This window comes from Poecilia reticulata, chromosome 6 (assembly GCF_904066995.2).
Source record: "Poecilia reticulata chromosome 6, P_reticulata-male-v2, whole genome shotgun sequence".
Classification (NCBI taxonomy): Eukaryota; Metazoa; Chordata; class Actinopteri; order Cyprinodontiformes; family Poeciliidae; genus Poecilia; species Poecilia reticulata.
The window spans coordinates 29,669,232-29,688,540 of NC_088835.1; the positions used below are offsets into that span (position 1 = coordinate 29,669,232).

Sequence of the window (19,309 nt, forward strand, 5' to 3'; positions counted from 1 at the left end):
ACTGGACCTCATTGGTTCAGTTATTTTTATTCTAAAGCAGACTTTGATGCCTTTTAATTACTTACTGGACTTGCCAATCACAGCATGTGTTCATAAAAACAGTGACTCATATATAGTTGTTATTGCTGACAGATTTGTTTTTTCAGCAGAGCTCAAACTTTTTTCCAAACTGGATGCCTTTCTTTTAATAAGGCAAATATGAACTGATCTATAATATTTTTCCTACACAAAAATATAACTTTTTTTTAAAATATTGTACTTATTGCTAATAAGGGGAAAAAGAAAAAAAAAATCAGACTTTGGGATTTTAGAAAAATCAAATACTGAAAATACCTTTGACTTGTTAAATTGGTTCCACTTTGTTTTATTCTGGTGCTATTAATTAAGATATATTTTGTTCTTGAACTTTTAATCTAGGCAGTTATACATGTTTACAGAGTCTCAGGGCTTCACTGTAATTTAACAGAAGGGTAATACATGAATGATCAAATATTTAGTCAGAATTATCTTGTTTTGTTGTTCTTTTCTTTAAGAAATGAGAAAAAGGATAGTCTTTTAAAAAGTGTTGCTCCTGTACCTTCTATAATTATCCACCGTGAAAAAAGAAGGTTTAAGTGTTAAATGTTCATGGTGGAAACTTTCCATCACATCTCTAGAATGTCTCATCAGTCGCTTGAAGCTTAAATATGAAACAGCGATGTGTAACGCTTCTTGCAGCTGAAAGTCAGAAAACCAGAGACAAGAAGGTATTTTTTCTGTAGTCATGAAAACAGTGGCTTTTTAATGTAAACACTACATTCGATTGGTTTTTCCAGCACGGACATCCCACATGAAATAACAACCATTCACTAAAGAAGAGTAGAGGGAGAGAAAGAGAGAAAAAAGCTGCACAGAAAAAAAGCATTCACTGGGTAAAGAACAGAACGAAGGTAAGAAAAAAATAAATCATGAGGATAACAGGAACAGAATGCAAAAAATAAAACAGCTTCATCGTGTCATTATACACAGTTTTTTCTTTTTTAAAAACTAGAAATCAAGAAGGCAAGAAAGAGAGGTTTCTATAGATAGATTGATGAGGGGGAAACATAGATCAGGTATGAATAAATAAATTTCCAAATCTACTCATTGTGTGTCTGTGTGAGTGTGAGTGAGTGTGTATGTGTGAGGTGAGAACTGTGCTTTTCATTATAGACCTGGAAGGTGTGCACTAAACTGAAAAGATAGAGAAGAAGAAGGAGCATGACTTTATACAGCGCCGATGTGTTAACATGCGGCATCCCTAACTAGCGGATGCAGCCAGAAACGTGCTCTCCCCCACAAAAAGAGTGTTTTTCTTTTATCCCCCCCAGAAATAATAAAAAATAGATATTGTTATAATATTATATTTAATCGTTCTGAGTCAGGCTAAAGTGAGGAGACGGTTCTAATGCAGGGAAACAGGCAGAACGGTAAAAGAGGTGGAGCTTGGGCCTGGGGGCGGGGCTTAGGGACGGGGCACAGATCGGAGCGTTACAGCAACACCGGGTTCTCCGTGGTTCCTCGTCAGCTCGCCGTCCAACCGGAACCGCCCACCAAACATCGGCTCATGTAAAATGGAGAAAGAAAACGTTCCGTAGCTACAAATCACGAGAAATCGTCATGATGTCGGTCAGTGTCGTGGTGAAGGCGGTTTTTCTCTGGGAGGTTTTTGCCCTTTGTGTCGCTGCAGGAAAAATCTAAACTTTTCTTCACTTCAAAGCTTCACATGTGAGCTGTTCCTGCTCGGAAACTTCAACTCACATTTTTCTGACATATTCTCATAATTCATCCCTCACCCCCCATTCAGAAACCAATCAGCTTTCCCCTTCAGTTGCTGCTTCCACATTTATTTATTTTTTTTATTATTTTTCCATTTAGTTTGCACTTTTTATTAAGTGTTTTTTTCCCTCATAAGCAGCTTTATGCTTTAAGTTTTAACAATTATCTGGTCTTTTTTTTTATACAAAGTTGAGTATCTCATGCTATTTGTGTTGGGAATGGAAAAGAGAATGACAAGGACAGGAGGGGGGAAGGGTCAAATCCCGACGCCTGGGCGCCATGCAAGAATCGACAGCGAGGAACGAGAGGATGGCGGGCGATTGGTCAATAAATAAATTAATAAATTAATTAGTTTTCTTAAATGGACAATGTTATTGGGTTATTATGGGGAGGAAGGTAGAGTTTTACCTGCTTCTAAAAGCGCAGCTATCTACAGCGCAGTGCCTCTGTTACACGGCACTGACGATTCAGTCAGTAAGCGAGTTTCCTATTGGCTCTCGAGTACGGCTGTGGTCAGCGGCTGGCCAATCACAAAGACCAGATTATGGAAACAGGAAACCAGGAATCCTGGGTGGAAACTGGGTCTTGAATGTGAAGATGTTAAAAGTTACTCAAAAAAACAAAAAGAAAAAAAAAAACATCTTAAAATGTCTTCTCAAATGTAAACAACAAAAATAATCAAGTCAGTTTTAGCAGATTTCTTTTTACGTTCTTATCCAACTTGTCAGGTGCATTTTAGTGCCGCTCACATATACACATATTTCTGCAAATAAAAAAAGTATTAATAACCCGCAAAACAGCCCAAAATGACCAGGATTAAACAGGAAGTACAGCTGAGAGGTGAGAAAAATCAGTGTACAGACTCAATAAATATACACACGATCATCAAAGAAATAAAACAGCATCATCATTTTCAAAGAAACAATACATAAAAAAGTATGCAAGAAAAAAAAGTACAGGCTTCGGTTTTGTTAACAAAAAAAAAATCCCACAGTCGACCACGTGACGGAGCGGCAACAGAGGCTTTCCTCAACTTTGTTCAAGATGTTTCAAGGCTGCAGGTTTTGGGGTTTTTCCTACTAAAACTAATTTTGTTTGCTTGGCAACAGACCCAAAAAAACATCAGGGGGAATCAGAGCAGAGAGGACACAAGAACTAAGAACATTAGATAGATTTATATATATATTTATATTTATATGCATGTATGCCTATTTTTTTTTTTAATCATCCTCATTATTAATATGTACCTAGTTGGATTTTTGTTGTCGTTTTTCTTTAGAGAATCATCATCATCATTATCATCATCGCCATCATCATTTCCACAGCAGTGCCAAAGGAACAAGACAGAGGAGGAGGAAGAGGAGGAAGAGGACAGGAAGGATGGGAGAAAAGTGGTGGGGTGGTGGTGGGGAGAGGAGGGGGGTCCAGGGTGTGTGTGTGGGCGCGCTCAGTACAAGCCACACCCTCGAAGGTTGTTGGCGATGATGATATCGGTCACAGCATCAAACACGACCTGGATGTTCCCCGTATCCGTGGCGCAGGTCATGTGACAGTAGATTTCCTTATTTGGAGAGCGGTTCTTGCTCTCGAACTGTGCTTGGATGTAAGCTGCCGCGTCTTCGTAGGTGTTGGGTCCTGGACGAGCAGAAAGCAGAACAAAAAAACTCAATTTAAATGAGATTTTATCAGATTTTACGTTAAAATCTGCCTGTTTTGCAGAAGCTGCTCTCGGTTCAGTTGCATGTTGATGTAGTCAACTTATAGAACAAGTGATCACCAACAGTTGAGATAATTCTGCCATCCGCTGATCGTTCTCCTGCTTTTAACTTTCTATTTTCATGAACATGAAAAATAATCCTAGGTCAGTTCTTCCGTTTCTTTCTGTGTCTGCTCTGACTTCTCAAGCCTCCAGTCGGTCGTGTCAGATGGTTCTGGTTCTGCTGGAGGTTTCTTCCTGTTAAAGGGGAGTTTTTCCTCTCTACTGTGGCTACATGCATGCTCAGTATGAGGGATTGCTGTAAAGTCAACAACTCAATGTAAGCGATTGTCGCTGCATCCAGGAGGAGTAAATGCTACAAGTCACCGACTCGGTCCAATCTGCTGGGTTTTTAAATAAAAACTTTAAAAACTATTCTGAATAATCAATTGAGCAGAATGTTCTGTTTGATGAGTAGGATGAATTGGAACGTATGCATGGCTGAATCAAAATGATTTTTTTGTAAAGTCCCTTGAGGCAGTACTTGTGAACTGGTGAATATCTGTTAAAGGTGACCCACTATAAACCCTTGAACAGGTTAGGATAGGTCTATGGTCTAAACAAAACATGGTAATTAAATTAGTTTGCTCAAACATCATTGTTAGTCTGCTCAGTTCTACCCATTTTGAGCTCATTCAGGGTCTCTTGTCACTGCTGCTGCTGGCCACGCCCATCAACTCAACATAAAGAAACCTGCGAACAAACGTACAACTGTACATCTTTGAAAAGCAGAAGTGGAGCCTCCTGCACATTCAACACGAATGCAGCAAGTGGTTTCTGGGTGATAAGTCAACAAAACATTTAGTCTTTTCCAGCAGCCATTGTACAACGCACAGCGGTAAAACCAGCTCAACAAATGCGGTGGAGCTCTGCTTAGGTTGCTAGGTTACGGAGCAGTTCCTGCTGATTTGTGATGTTACATTCTGGGGGGTTTTGAAATCAGACACCAAAAAGCATCAACTTATTTCCAGAAAACGTGCTTGGTTTGTTTTTAGAAGCAGTAGAAACCCAAATGAAAGTACAAAAACGTGCAATATGTGACTTTTACATAATACTTTCCCTCTATGGATGCAAAGCTGCCAAACCCTCCAACTCCACCTCAGCCTTTCTGTCATATAAAATGAAATCAGAAAAGTATTTCCAGTGATCAGAATGAGGAGTGTTCAGACCTTTGGCTGGACAGAGAGGGAGAACGTGACGCAGCAAAAAGAAAAGGTGGCAGCTGTCAGAGCGGCTCAGTGTGACTATCAGAGCAGCGTGAGAGACGGGTGCGCCGCTGTGAGTGTGTGAAGAGGCTTATCATAGCGCACCACGAGCGTCTATTACTCACTGCTTTTATCCGTCACCACTACATCTGGCTCCCACTTCCACGTCAAGAAGTCTTTCTGCTTCCCTCTGCCGTTTCTGCAGACTCTCACTGCCAACAACTTTCCTCTCCTCCCTGTGCACACTATCATTTCTCCACTTGTGGAAATGCAGTAAAGTAAATCTCTTCTTGAAGTGAGGTTTTATGTCCCTCCAACCATTTCGCTCTCCCTCTCTCTGCTGGAAACTAACTTGCAGCTGTAATCATACCGCAAGATTTAAAGTGGCACATTTTTCAGACGGTTTATAATGCAGAGACAGTAAATCCACATCTGAAGGTCCCATGCACAACTAATGCCCTCAATCAGGCAGCTGTTAATCAGAGAACAGACCTGAGGGTTTTAATTTCCAGGAAATCTCACTCAGACAGTAAATATCAGACATTCATGCTTTCGTATCCAGTATGAAATGGGATCAGGATGTCCACACGGCTCTCTGACTGAACAATCTTAAGGTTAATTTAAGGTTTTAGGTCAAGAGTTTGATCTCCAAAGATGGTTTGCCTGTTTGCTAAAAGCTGTTGGAGAAAACTGATTTTCTGTCCCAACAGGAAATATGAAACCATCACTGACAGTCGGAACCGCTGAAACATAAAAGCAGCAACTTGAGCTCTGACCAAAGGCGATGAACGCAGCTCAAAGTTTGGGCAATTTATTTTGCAGTTTTAAACAGTCAAAGTTACATTTGTAAGAAAGTCTGAATCAGAATCAAACCATTTTGAGAAGTGGAGTTATACTGGGCCAACACTGCAGATACAGGATGCATTTTTCCAATATTTCCTGCTAAATATTTCTTAGTTCAAAATCATCAACATTTTCTATTGTAAAACAGAGATAATCATTAAAAAAGTAAATTATTTATCTACGTTCCTAAGCAATACAGACATCTTCACCCTCCTTTGCCAAACTGGGATGATTCTTCCTGAGGTTATTTCACCTTCTGCTGTTTCTCCTGAGTCTTTAAAATATGGGACTGGCTTTTCCAGGGCTGAATAAGCATGAAAAAACCCAACAACATAAAACTGAATGTGGAAAACAGCTTGCTCACCAGACTCTTAAACATATTCCTTTTTTCTAAAGCAAAAAAAGACTTTATAAGGTAAAGTCTCAGAAAAAGTCCTGCTGGCCACAAAACCGACGTATGACAAGAAAAAAAAACCAGGTACTAATAATTTTGATGTGACCATTTCTAGAATCAAGAACTTGATCATTTGGGAAGGTAAAGTGGTGATTAAGGTGCAAAAAAACCCAAAACGTTCTTTATGATCCCCATCAGGAGATTAGTGCATAACCTGTGAATGTGAAGCTTTAATGTTTGCAGCTTGAAACTGCTGGCAGCATGACCGTCATAAATTCAGGCTTGAAATAAAGGTATTGTTTCAACAATTCAAGCCTCAACATCTCCAGATCAGGAGACATTGGAATGAGTTTCTCATCAAAGAAACCTTGAGGGTCTCATTATTTCAGCAGATTAATGGAATAATAAAACTGTCGCCTCAAGAAAAAAAATGTAAAAACCTTGATATTGTTTTTTCTATTGAGAAAACGGAGCTGTTATTGAAACAATAATAAGTTTGAGAGTTTATTTTCTCAAAATAAACAAACAACCTCAAGGTAACGTCATCTCCAGCTAATGAGATAATGAAACATTAACATGCAAAACAAACTCCAGGTCATATTTAGAAAACTAAATCTAATGGCATAATTAAAACAAGCATCACATTTATCATCTCAAAATTATTCAAGTCAAGAAAACTGTAACCTAAACAATCTTAACATCACTTAATGTCTACATGCTGATGGCAGTAAAGCATTTCCATGTCAAATTAATTTCTTAACTCCATATTATAAGCTTACAATTTTTGACAGAATTAATTTAAGATCGGCTCAAAATCTGTTTATGAGTTACTGACTGTGAACTTTTCTATAATAATCAGTGCTGTAAATGAAAAGGTGTTTACGTCTTTCATTTTTTGTTTTAGAAGTCTAAGGTGTCCAAAATATTTTAAAATCAGAGAAAGATGAGCTGAGGAAAAACAAGTGTTTTTGCTCCTGCACGTAAGTTGTAGCTCATTTGGCAAAAACAAATAAAAACTGGCAGCTACTGTTGAAATCATATTCCCTTAACAACAACACCAATACCACTACTACTACTACTAATAATAATAATAATAATAATAATAATAGTAATAATAATAGTAAAGCATATTGTTTAACGATTGTAATTGTGGGGACACAGTTGGCCACACTCCTGTCTTGTAGCAAGAAGGTCCTTGGTGCAAATCCCAGTCTAAGGTTTTTCTACATTGAGACCTGAACTAAATGCCATCATCACTTGAAAACTGTTTTTTTGTATTTATTGTTATCGTTGTTTAATGTTAATGTTTATTTTAGGACCCAAAGCCTTTAAATGTGACAACATCCCTTTAAGAAATCATCATCACATGGCTCTTCTATTAACCCTTTAAAGTTTTACCAGCGTTGCTCTGAGAAGTAACTCCTATAACGAGCTCAGCAGATGCACAGTTCTATCAGATGTTTGCTAATTGATGTTGGCTAGTCTGAAGGAGCTGAGTGGAGGAGGAGATGCGTCTCAAAGGCGGAGCTAAGTCCCAACACGTGTTTTTCACAGCTGAATGGTTGCAATGGAGATTAAAGGATTTCTCCAAAATGCATGAAAGAATCAAGGTAGCACTCCAGGTATGTTTTTGATGAGGGAATAACATTATAATAATGTGATACTGCCTCTTTAAGTGAAAAAAAATCTCTCACCTGTGTACTCTGGGAAACAGATGCTGAGTGCAGACTTCTTAATCTTCTCTGCAAACAGATCCTTCTTGTTGAGGAAGAGGATGATGGAGGTGTCGATGAAGAACTTGTTGTTGCAGATGGAGTCAAACAGCATCAAAGACTCGTGCATGCGATTCTGCAGACGAGGAAGAAAAGGAGTGGGGAAACGGTGAGAGAAGCGGGAACAAGCATGAAAACGGGACGAAGAGGACGTATGACGGGGAAGATGAGAAAAGAGGAAATTCTCAAAGTTAACAGCAAAAGTGAAGATTTACACAATAACACGTTACTATTAAAAGTTGAGCGAAAGAGTGATGAGAGAACAAAGAGGGAAACTTTTCTCTAGAATTAATGCTTCAACATTTTCCTCAGCCATTATGCTGCTCTCATTTGTCTCGCACTCAAACAAGCGGCTGTTTTACTTGTTTACGGAAATCCTTTGTTAATAAATAATTACAGCTGTGGGAAAAAAAGACAAACCCAGAAAAAGAAATCGGAGGAAGAGAAGCGAAGAACGCGAGCAACACTAATAAACTCCTTGATATCCAGCAAAAACATTTTAGGAGGGAAAATAATCACACATCTCCGGTTGCTCATGTGGTGCTTTATTATCATTGTCTCATGTATAAATACAATGTTCAATAAATTATCAACAGCGAGGGAGTTACAGCACAAACAGTTTAGCCCTTGCACACATACAGTATATACACATCCATATACAGTTTGTGCAGGTTTTGCAGTACCTGGACAGTGTTTACAGTGTTGGTTGGCATGGAGATGGAGTTAACTTATGGTTGGGTCATGGGTGTGATGAGAAAAGGCACAGTTGATGCTCCGGAGTCAAATCTGCTCTAATGCAGCCGGGAGACTTCCTGCAGGAGAGCGAGCGACTCCTCGGCTTAAGTGCTCATTACGGCAAAGTGAGACTGAAAATCAGAAGATAAGGGCATGCAAGCAAGGTCAGGATGGGAGCTGCTCTGGAGCTAATCAGGGAAATATTTGGCACTTTGGTTTAGTTCTTCATCTGTAGCGCTGTGGCATAGCAGCAGCTTGTTGTGGAGGGAAAAAAACAAACAAAGAAAAACGTGGCACAAATGCAACCATTTCTCTGCTGCAGCCATGCAGCATTTTTTTCATCTGAATTTAAGATCTACACTGAGAAATGACAGATAAACTACATTACCCACAAATCCCTATTTTATGCAGCCAACACAGATTAGATATTTACTATCAAAGATCAAGCTTTTTTTTTGGTCTTGGCTGTTTGGCCCCAACACACACGTCTACACACAGACACACTGATTGGCTCATTGTTCTTCTCTCAGCGCCGTTTCCATCCTATTAACCTCTAACTGCTTTAGTGCTACAGTGCGGTACTTTATTTCTAAGAAACAATCGGATGTTCTGGAAGGTCAAGCTGAATGAGCAGATCACACTGTTTAATCAATACAAACATTATAAGCTGCTACGAAATGTTGGTTCTTCACTGTTTATTAAAGAAAAAACTTTCTACACATTCTATAATGTATAGATGAGCAAAACTCAAGGCTTGTATTTATAATAAAGACATACATTTAAGTTATGTTTGGAAAAAAAACTGACTAAATAAACTGTAAAAAGAAAACTCCCCAAAGGTTTTCACTAATAAACTTTTAATTGGAAACTTTGGGATGTTTTGCTCCATTTCCTAATGTAATGTGGACTTTTGTGAACCATAAACTGCTTTAATTTAAACAATGGACGGCTTTTTTTTCCAATTAAAAAAAGTCATAATAATTACTGAATAAAACTAACAATGAAAATATCAGAACTTTTTTGAATCCTGGCCGGTACAGTCCGTCCCTGTACCTAACAAAGCAAAACATCATAGAAAAGTAATGAACCCGGACATGACGAGGCAGAACAACGTGAATTCCACACCACTGATCCCAGTGGTCACACTCCATCAAAAGTCACACATAATTCTGCTTCTTTTCCTCATGTTTAGACCCAGGAAGGACGCCAACCGATACCGCATGAGAGAAAACAGTGAGACGGCAGCTTTAGCTTAAAAACATAATGATGATAAAGTGAAATGACCATCAGAAGGTGCATTTCTGGTTCTGAAGCTCAAATGTTTCTCACCAACCCTGCTTTCAAATTACAACATAGCTGCAGTGTGTATAAAATCAAATACTAGATACAGTTATAAACTGGTTATTTGACCTGATAAACATTTGAATCTTAATAAATCATTCATACAAACATTGCTCATAAAATTTGTTACTAAAAGTGATAAGCAAGTTACTCAACATTTTGAAATGTCTCAAACAGGTTTGATTGTTACATTATTTTCAGATTTAAGAACTAGCAACTGGAGTGCAGCATAAAGGTCATGTTTCCCTGCAATGAAATGCAAAAAAAAAGAAAAGTAAGGTAAATATAGGATTTTTTTAACGAGTTCAATGTTTGGTTTCCTGTGAGGGACTGGTGACCTTGTCCAGAGTGTATCTGACCCTGAGAAGATTCCTGCAGAATCCTTCTGTACATCCTGATTTTAAAACCATTTATCCAAAGTTCTTAAAAACCTTTAAGCTTTTTCTGGGAATCAAAGGAATCAATAGGAGCCACATTGACAGATGCATGTACAACTAGGCCTGTCACGATAACACATTTTGCTGGACGATTGTCTAAAAAATTATTGCGATAAACGATAATATTGTTTCAAGACCTTTTGACACTGATTTAATGGAAATGACTAATAATACATGCAATTTCCTGATAGACACACTTTAATTTCAAAAGAACACGTAACACTGCAACTGATAAACTAAATAAACAAAACAGCCAAAAACAAAAATAAAATGGATTCTCAGTCTCCATTAACAAAAAACGTGCTTGAATAAAAACTAAACAACATAAAGCCAAAGTGGAAATAAATACTGCATTCAACCAAAAGAGTGCAGATTATGAAGTCTGTATACTATATTGGCCTTCAGTAATCACTAGATTTAAATAGAGAATCTGGGCACATCCAACTACCTAATGCAGTAGTTCATACTACACCATTTTTTGCCCCTATTTTCCCCTTATGACAACCTTAGATCGTTGGCCGATCTAACCGATCATCCTGCAGTGTGGTGGGTTACGGTAGATCGTCGTGGTCGCTCTGATCTAAATCAGGGGTTTTCCCCGTCTGGGAGCTTAACGCAGCCTGTTGAATGTGACAGGTAGCCAATCAGAAAGTGCGGATTCTCCTCCGTGCTTTCTGAGGGGAAATTATGGAGGGGAATCCCAAACTGCTGACACTGCGCAACCCGAAGTCCAGCGGACATTGGAGATGATTTGTGCTATCATTAATGTTTATTCAACATTTCGTGCAAAGAATATAGAAATGACAAGGGGAGGAGTTGGAGCCAAATTGCTACACAGTTGATAAACCCGGTAAGTTTTCAGCTGTTCTTCGTTAACGTGACATAAATGGGTTATAATGATTTTCATTCAGTCAGGACTTTACGCTGACTCTAGCCACATGCATCACAGGTAGATTCTAGTAAAACATTGATTATTGCCTGATTTTAAAATTAGTTAACTGGACTTGTAGCCTTTATTTTGTGCCCAGGTGGCTGGACACCACACGGCACGACGAACCCGATCGAACCGTTATACCTGGGATTTCTGTCGGCTAATGTGTCTCTCAGGTTTTGGAAATGGGCCAACAATCAGCCGACAGCTTGCGCTGGACATTAGACTAAGGAAATGAGGAAGGGAGGGTCAGTGGAGAGCACCGGAGCTGAGCCTTTTCTCATTCAGGGTCATCAACAGAAAGAAAAAAGGCCGGAAGAGATGATAAAGACGATAATTATTAATTGATTTATCGTTTATCGCGACAGGCCTACAGCATCAGGCAAACCAAAATGACTTAACCACATGTCACTTCAGAATGTTTCCAAATAAACCAGATACTCTAAGACATCTGCAAAGACATTTCAGTTCTGGAAAACAATCAAATTTAACCAAAAATATGCAAAATGCTTAAAGCTCACAAACACTCTAACTAATTTAGATGTACAAAACGCATATTAGATAATTTAGGTTTGAATTTTGTTTATGCTGTGAACCAACTGGGGGTAAATTAATAATACTGATCAAGAACAGCTGATAAAACACCTCCATGTCATTTAGTGCTGCCAGAATCGAGGAGATGGAGGTCAAACAGCATGTTGTCACTTTCTGCTGCGAGGCAAATAAAAATGAAGACTTTTATTTTATCACTGTGAACTGGAGCTTACAGAACATGGAAGATTCAGCAGGATATCTTCCTCCAACTGGTGACAGCTCTTTATGTCAGGCACTAGAAACAAAAAACTAACAAAACTAATAAACTGCGCTCATTTGCTAATATCTTATTTTATAGCCTTTTCTGGCTTAATTCAGTGAGATTAAACAACAACAAAAATTTTAAGGCAAAGTTTAACAAGATCAATGTTTGTTGATGAAAAATGTTGCCAGTAAAGTGCATTATCTGGATTTGGAGACCCAAGAATTTAGTTTTCATAAAAAAAAAAAACATGCAACTTCCCCTGTGGATTTAGATGGAAAGTAATTTTCATAAAAAGGTAAGGAGAACTTTATTACTAAATAATTTTAATGCACAGAACAAACAAAACAAAAATAATATAAAAAAAAAAAAATCAAGAATACAATTATTGTTGTTATTCTACCAAGAGATGTTAAGAACACAATGCATCATTATTCTTACGCACAAACAGCAGATTTTCTGTTTGCCAAATCAAGCAGCATCCATCAGATGCTTTTAGCTGCGAACGATGGGAACATTTGGCAAAGGAAGGTGTGGCGACATTTTAAAAACCCCAGGGCTGTTCTGTGCGTTCAGTGCATGTGTGTACACTTGCCTGTGCTGCTGTGTGTGTTTGTGTTAGCGTAAAGGGTAGACAGGTGCCTTGCGGGTAATTAATCCACAGATACTGACTCCACCACTGCACCCCTGAGCTGATGCCGTCTCCCAACACAACACGTACACACACGTTTGTGAGCTGACCTTTCCTGTTCTGTTAAATGACACACACACACGCACACACACACCATTAACTGTACGCAATCTGCAAACACACACAGACACAGAAAATCCACAAGCAGAATCACACACAGCAGGCCGATCAACAGCCTCGGGGAGCTCTCCGCCGCTAATTAGGAAATTTGGCGCAGATGTGGAAAGATGAGCTGATGATGTCATCTACCTGTTTAAAAGTGAGGCAGAGGATGGGAGTGATGAAGCACGAATCACATCAGACACTTTCAGTAGGGGTGGGCAATATGGACTTAAAGTTTTAACACAATATTCTGTGGTTCTGTTGTGATAATGATAAAAGTGACGATAAGAACTTCTCTAGTTGGTAACTTTATGGCTGTGACTTTTATCATCAAGTGCGATTTTTATTACTAAAATGCCCACAGTAACTGCTTTTAATCATATTTTCAAACATATGGATATTTATCAAAACTCTTATTGAATAGTGGAGAAAATAGTAAAAAGAGAAATGTTGACATGAATAGCTATGCTTCCTTTACAAATGTGCAAAAAACTGTTGCTGTTCCACTAAAGTGAAAAAAAATAGAATTTTGCTACTGCAGTGTTTCCATTACAAAAGAAACACAATTAAAATCACACGTGAATAAGTTTGTTCACGTGATAAGTTATTAAAAAAACATGGCCGCTCCATTATCCTCCAACTACTTCCTGTCGTCTTCTTCTTTGTGGTTTGTGCCAGTGGCAACATCCGATTGTTGATCACGTGAGTCGTGATGCATAAAAAGTTTTCTATTGCAGTTCTGAAAAATAAACTGATTTTGATAATACCAAAAAACCTCATAGCGCCAAATCTTTTTACTGAAAGTTGAGTTTTTGCAGAAGTGGTGTTTTCATAAAAAAAAAAAAAATTGACATCTTGTATGGCCGATGAGAAACGCAAGTAAAAGATATCAATTTGAATTTTATCACGATAAATGATAAACGATGTGATAAACGCCCACTCCTACCTTCATGTAATAACCTTTTCTTCAATCTGAACCCAAACCCAGCCATACACTCTCTCCAGGTTTCAGTCTTCCAAAGCTCAGCTGTGTTTTCACGGCGGACAGCAGGAATGTTACAGAGAGCAGCCTCAGATAATGGCTGTAGTCTCAGGGCGGGGTGAAATCGATGCGTCCATCCAGCCACTATCGGTAGCTGCCGGGCTGAGTCAGCTTTTCTAGCCCTTTGTTTTAAGTGGTTTCATAATGGAGTCGTTCACACTGCAACATGAGGCAATGATGCAACCTCCTCCCAGCTCAGATCCTGTTTTCCTCCTTTACATCCTAACTGTCTACAAATGAAAAGCAAAAACACACAATTGATAATTATGTAATAAGGAATGTTAGAGTTGAAAGTATTTAACATGGTGAGATTTTTAATAATAACGTTCTTTGTTTAAAATGTGGTTGATTCTCAGGTCTTATGTCTCATATCAGAAGCCAGAGGAAAAACTAGGCAAAAATGGTTTTCATTGTTAAAAACCATGTAACTATGCAGAAAACAGCGTAGAGAAAAGTGTGGCATCCCTGCAATTCATAGGAGATATGGACCACAACTGCCAATGAATAGCTAAAACATCCCCTGAAATGCTTGTAACTCCCTACTTTAATAGTTCAAACACCAAATATACCTTAATATATATTAATACAGACAGTGGAAACCGTCTCAACACTACCGCAGAACATCAACCGTTTTCCTCATTTCCGCTCTCAGGAGTTACAGCTAATCTGTGTCAAGGAAAAATAGGATTGGCTGCTTTGCAAACGATGTCAATGAGCATTATGTTTAGGTATTTTAGTTTCTCAAGCTTTTCTTTTGAATAATTTGGAGTCACATTCCACAAAAAATCCATAAATATAAAGACGTAGCTAATGTAGGAGTGTTCAAATAAAACCACAGACATTAGCTTACGTTTGTCTTCAGAGACTAGCTAACTGTGGTAGCAAAACAACCCAATTTTCTGGTTTGCTATTGTGTTCAATCTCTGTAGCAACAAAGATAGCAGAGTACTGTGTGTGCGACTGATTCAATGAAATGCAAAATGCAGTAATACAAAAAAATCAGGTAATTATAGGAGATAAGATTACACGAGCAGCGGCCATGTTGGATTCTGAACGAGGTTGGTGAGGAATCTCGTGATATGAGGCCAAATAGGATGAAGCATTAAGCAATGGAAATTTCTTACAACACTATGTATGCATTAATGGCTTATCTAACAAACTTGTTAAGCTTTTCTCACAATTGCCCCTTTGCAGAATGAACCAGGACACCGTTGTTTGGTATAAAGGCCTGAGACAGAGGGGCTGGGACAGGATTACTGGGAAGGTCAGAAAAACAACAGTGGTCCAGGACTAAACAAGCAGAAGTTTCAGCCAACCAACCAACGAGTTAAATCAAGCTGGACCAACAGTCTGCTCTGTAGTAAAGGAGGACATCATTTGACCAACTCTCACAGGATGACCAATCAAAACAAGGTACCACAGAAGTAAAAGCATCCGGTCAGTACAAGCCGCAGCCCCGCAGGTTGGTGCCTATGATGACGTCTGTGACAGAATCGAAGACGAACTGGATGTTGTTGGTGTCCGTGGCGCAGGTCACGTGAGAGTACACTTCCTTGGTGGGCGACTTGTTCTTGCCTTCGTACTCAGACTTGATGTAGGCAATCCCATCTTCGTAATTATCTGGACCTGGAGAGGACATGAAGCAGGAGTTACGACCAGTTTCAGATTTTTGATTTGTTTAGTTTTATTTCGTTTTGACTTTTTGTTTGTTTAATTCTGTTACTTTTATATGAAACTAACTGAATTAGTTCAATTCAGTTACTTTCTAGTTTACTTTATTAGTTTAGTTTTAGTTTAGTTTTTATTACTTTTAGTTTTTTTCATACTTTGGTTAATTTTTAGGTGCAGAATTCAAAAAGGTTGCAGTATTTTATTGTGATACATCGATAGGGAAATGAGTTCTCAACAGTAGACACTGTTTTCATAAAATGTAGTTGATTGTTGTTGAACAACAGACTCTGGCGTTTTTTCGCCATTTTTCAGACCAGCCGTCATTTTGTGGACTGGTGTAGGAAGAGTAAGGAGTGTTGTCATTTCCTGACAGTTGACATAAACGGCTTGTGCGAAAAAAAAAAAATCCACATCAGTTTGAACGACTAATGAATAAATCCAGAGACACAAAAACAAAAGATATTATAATTCTAATTTCAGCATATTTTAGGAATATATGCAGAATATAGTCCCAGCTAGCTTTCTCCCACTTAATGAAAATGTTTCGGTTGTCTTTAGTTTATTTTTGATAACTTTAATAACCTTGGTAGCTTTTAACGCGTTTTTCATCCGAACGTTTAGATCCGTGAGCCGCCTCCTACTTCTCATTATCCCCGTTTTTCCTCCATCAGCGCTATTTTGTGATTTTCTTTCTGAAAACCGAACCTTTGACTCTTGAGCTCAGCAAACATTGTGCTGAGGTTGTGCTGAGCTGGATGCCAGCGCGCTTTAATAAACGTGATGCATGGGCAACTTTCTGAGACAAACTGGAGCTCTGAGTTTGCTCCAGTAAATGGAAAGTGATGGACATTAATACGTCCCGTTGTTGTTGCCGCAGTGCGCCGCTTTCTCCTGGATTCCTAAGATAAACCAGCAGCTACAGAACGAAGCTCTGACAGTTCTGACAACCTGAAGCTAAAAACACTGGAGCCATTATTTGTACAGTGAGTGTGGTGATCAGTTTAACACCGGAGCCAAATCCACTGTGGCTCCTTTCAGGTCCAGTTCATAATTAGCCGTTGGGGCGAGCGTCACCTTCTGCCAGCTCTTGGCTCGCTTTCCTTTGTTCTCGTGCTTTTGGGATGAGTCTGAACTCAGAGACTGGAGTCATTTTTGGTCCAATGTCTCGGTGGCTCTTGGCCATCAGCAGCCGCTGCCTGTCTGCTCCGGCAGGAAGTTGGTCGGAGAGCGGCTAGTGGGGAGGGATGAAGAGGGGAAGGAACAGCTTTGGAACCCTAATCCCTTCTTTCTCACAGTCTTGCTGCTTTTTGTCTTTCTGTACCCTTTTTTCCCACAGTTTTTTTTCTTCCTAATTTTCCTCCCACTCTCAGGCGCTTTCATGTTTGGTTGTTTTGTCTCGTGTTTTCTCGTGTCTCACACAAACTCAGGCCCTGGAAGTTTGGACCCTGGAAGCCCTGATCTCATTCTCTCCTGCTGTTTTCCTTTTTTTACTCTCTGTAACTTTCATCCCTGGTAGGATTCATAGTAACATGAACCTGCAGCTCTGTTGTCTAAAATTTAGCAAATATGTCCTCCTTTTTGTATAAAACGGCCACTGTGATTACTCTCGACTTTTATTAGTTGTAGGAAAGTAATGAAAAAAGAGAATTCAAATTTAATTTCTATTTATAAAGGTTTTGCTTTCAGAAAAATCCATACTTGAAATTTAAGTATATTATTTAGCAAAATGTTACTTCTCACAACTACCTGCTCAATTAGATTGTTTTTCATTTGGGCTCTTAATTAGTCTTAATTTATTAGGACTGATGTTATTGTAAATAAAAAATTATTTTAGCATCCAAAAACAAACAAAAACTATCTACAAATGAATTGAGGGTTGTTTAAATTGAACCAAAATATTAAATTAATATTCACAAAGAAATAAAGGTCTTGTTTCCATGGTGGAGAGCCACCTAGTGGTTTAAACTGAAAACTGCAGGTAACTTAAAAGCTCATTTCTTTAAAAAATTGGATTTTAGAAAGTTTTTTTAAATTTTTTTTATATAATGAGGGAGTAATGTCAATAAAATGAGGAATAATTCACCAGATTAACAGATTTTCTTTGTCTTTATAGCACAGAAATATTGCATAAATGTTATTCTTTTTATCTGTTATTTTTATTCCTCCTATATTTGTGATTAAAATCTGTACGCTGAGCGTGTGCAACTGGAGTCAGATTCCTTATTCGAGCTCATAAAGCAGCAGATGCTAAGATGGTTCACATCAGTAAAATTTGAAAAAATATTCCAAAAATAGTTGAGCAAAAGCCCAGAGATTGGGATTGTCTGTTTTTTTTTCTGGAGGTTAGGCAGTTTGGTGACTTTCTAATGTTTTAACCAGAATCCAGCATAAAGGGAAGAGTCACTGTGAAGGATGTACCGGTGTATTCTGGGAAGCAGATGGTCAGCGGAGACTTGACGATCTTGTTTTCGAACAGGTCCTTCTTGTTAAGGAAGAGGATGATGGAAGTGTCGTTAAACCACTTGTTGTTACAAATCGAGTCGAAGAGCTTCAGCGACTCGTGCATGCGGTTCTGCAGGAGAGAGATCAGAACATGTCAAACGGGACAGAACTCAAAGAGACAAAAACTCCAAACTGCAGAATATCATGACGTGTGCAAACGACACGTAATCTGAGCTCAAGGAGGAACTGTGATAAAAGCTAAAACCAAAAAGCAGAACAGAAGTTTGGGGGAGTTCCTCGTAAAACCACAGTTTGTGATCCGAGTTTGTTAACATTTTGTATCAGCATGCAACATTCAGAAATGATTAGCAAGACTCACTGGCAGTGAGCTTAATGAAGCCATGCATGTTGAGATGTTAGCTGTGTGTTAGTCTGCTCTAACTGCGTCATGCTAAACTTAACGAACCCTGTGAAGTTTTCACCAGTAGGGGCGCTGCTGAGCACAATTCCCTCATGTCACAACAGTTTGATTGAACCTGACTCGTGAATCACGATCAATCAGCCCAGTAATTAGTGAAGGGCTTTAAAAAAATAACTTTTTAGAAAAGTTTTAGGGTTGTAAAAATTAAAAGAAACTCGTTTTTGTGATCAAACCCCTGTTATAGTGAATAATTTAGGAGAAACTGAGGCTAGGGGTGTGGATGCACCACAGACAACTAACAAAATGAAAGCAATCATTTTTAATATCAACTATTAAAAATAACTATTTTTAAAATGTAATTTAACTATAATTATTTAAGAACAAGTATTTCGCAAAAATGGTCAAATATGCACACAATAAGGACTCACTAATACAAATGTAAAATTATTTTGAGGCTCTTATTAACAGATATCTTCAATTAAAGTTGAAGAAGCGGAAATAAAAACATGGACGTCGTCCTCCTTGTTCAAAACTAGTTATTGGAAGGAAGAAGGTGAATTTCCAGCTTCTGAAAATTCATCTTCCCAAAGCATAAAGCTTTGGTTATTTAGCATAAAGCTTTGGGAAGATTAATGCTTTGGTATTATTTTGAAACACTACAATTAAAAAAGAGAGAGGTGGGAAATCCCTTCTTGACTACAAAAACAGTGAAACTTTATAGGAGACCGAATATGATTGGGGCTTTGTGTATAATTTTAACCTTCTGCTGTAATAAATCCAACTTGTGGATTTATTACACAATATGTTGCCTAATCACCTCACTTTGAAAAAGGAACAATTTAATAAATCAAATCATAATAACATGAACTGCATGTAGTTAAATGATAACAATAACAACTCCACAGGGTTCTAATGTAGAAATAAGCAGAAACA

At 38.4% G+C, this 19,309-nt stretch overlaps 1 protein-coding gene across 2 annotated transcripts in view; it reads right to left on the reverse strand.

Annotated features, from left to right (window-relative positions):
• Nucleotides 1-747: 747 nt before the first annotated feature.
• The window catches only part of gnao1a (guanine nucleotide binding protein (G protein), alpha activating activity polypeptide O, a), a 107,296-nt gene continuing 88,734 nt past the window's right edge, over nucleotides 748-19,309 (reverse strand). The window contains exons 7-8 of one of the 2 annotated variants that reach the window (XM_008412506.3): nucleotides 7,690-7,843; nucleotides 748-3,432 (exon numbers count right to left, since the gene is read on the reverse strand). In XM_008412506.3, coding sequence (XP_008410728.1) covers nucleotides 3,245-3,432; nucleotides 7,690-7,843 — 342 coding nt within the window. In that variant the 3' untranslated portion in view covers nucleotides 748-3,244. Of the gene's footprint in view, nucleotides 3,433-7,689; nucleotides 7,844-8,291; nucleotides 15,469-17,931; nucleotides 18,086-19,309 lie in introns of those variants that run through there. The other variant, XM_008412507.3, reaches the window with a different exon arrangement.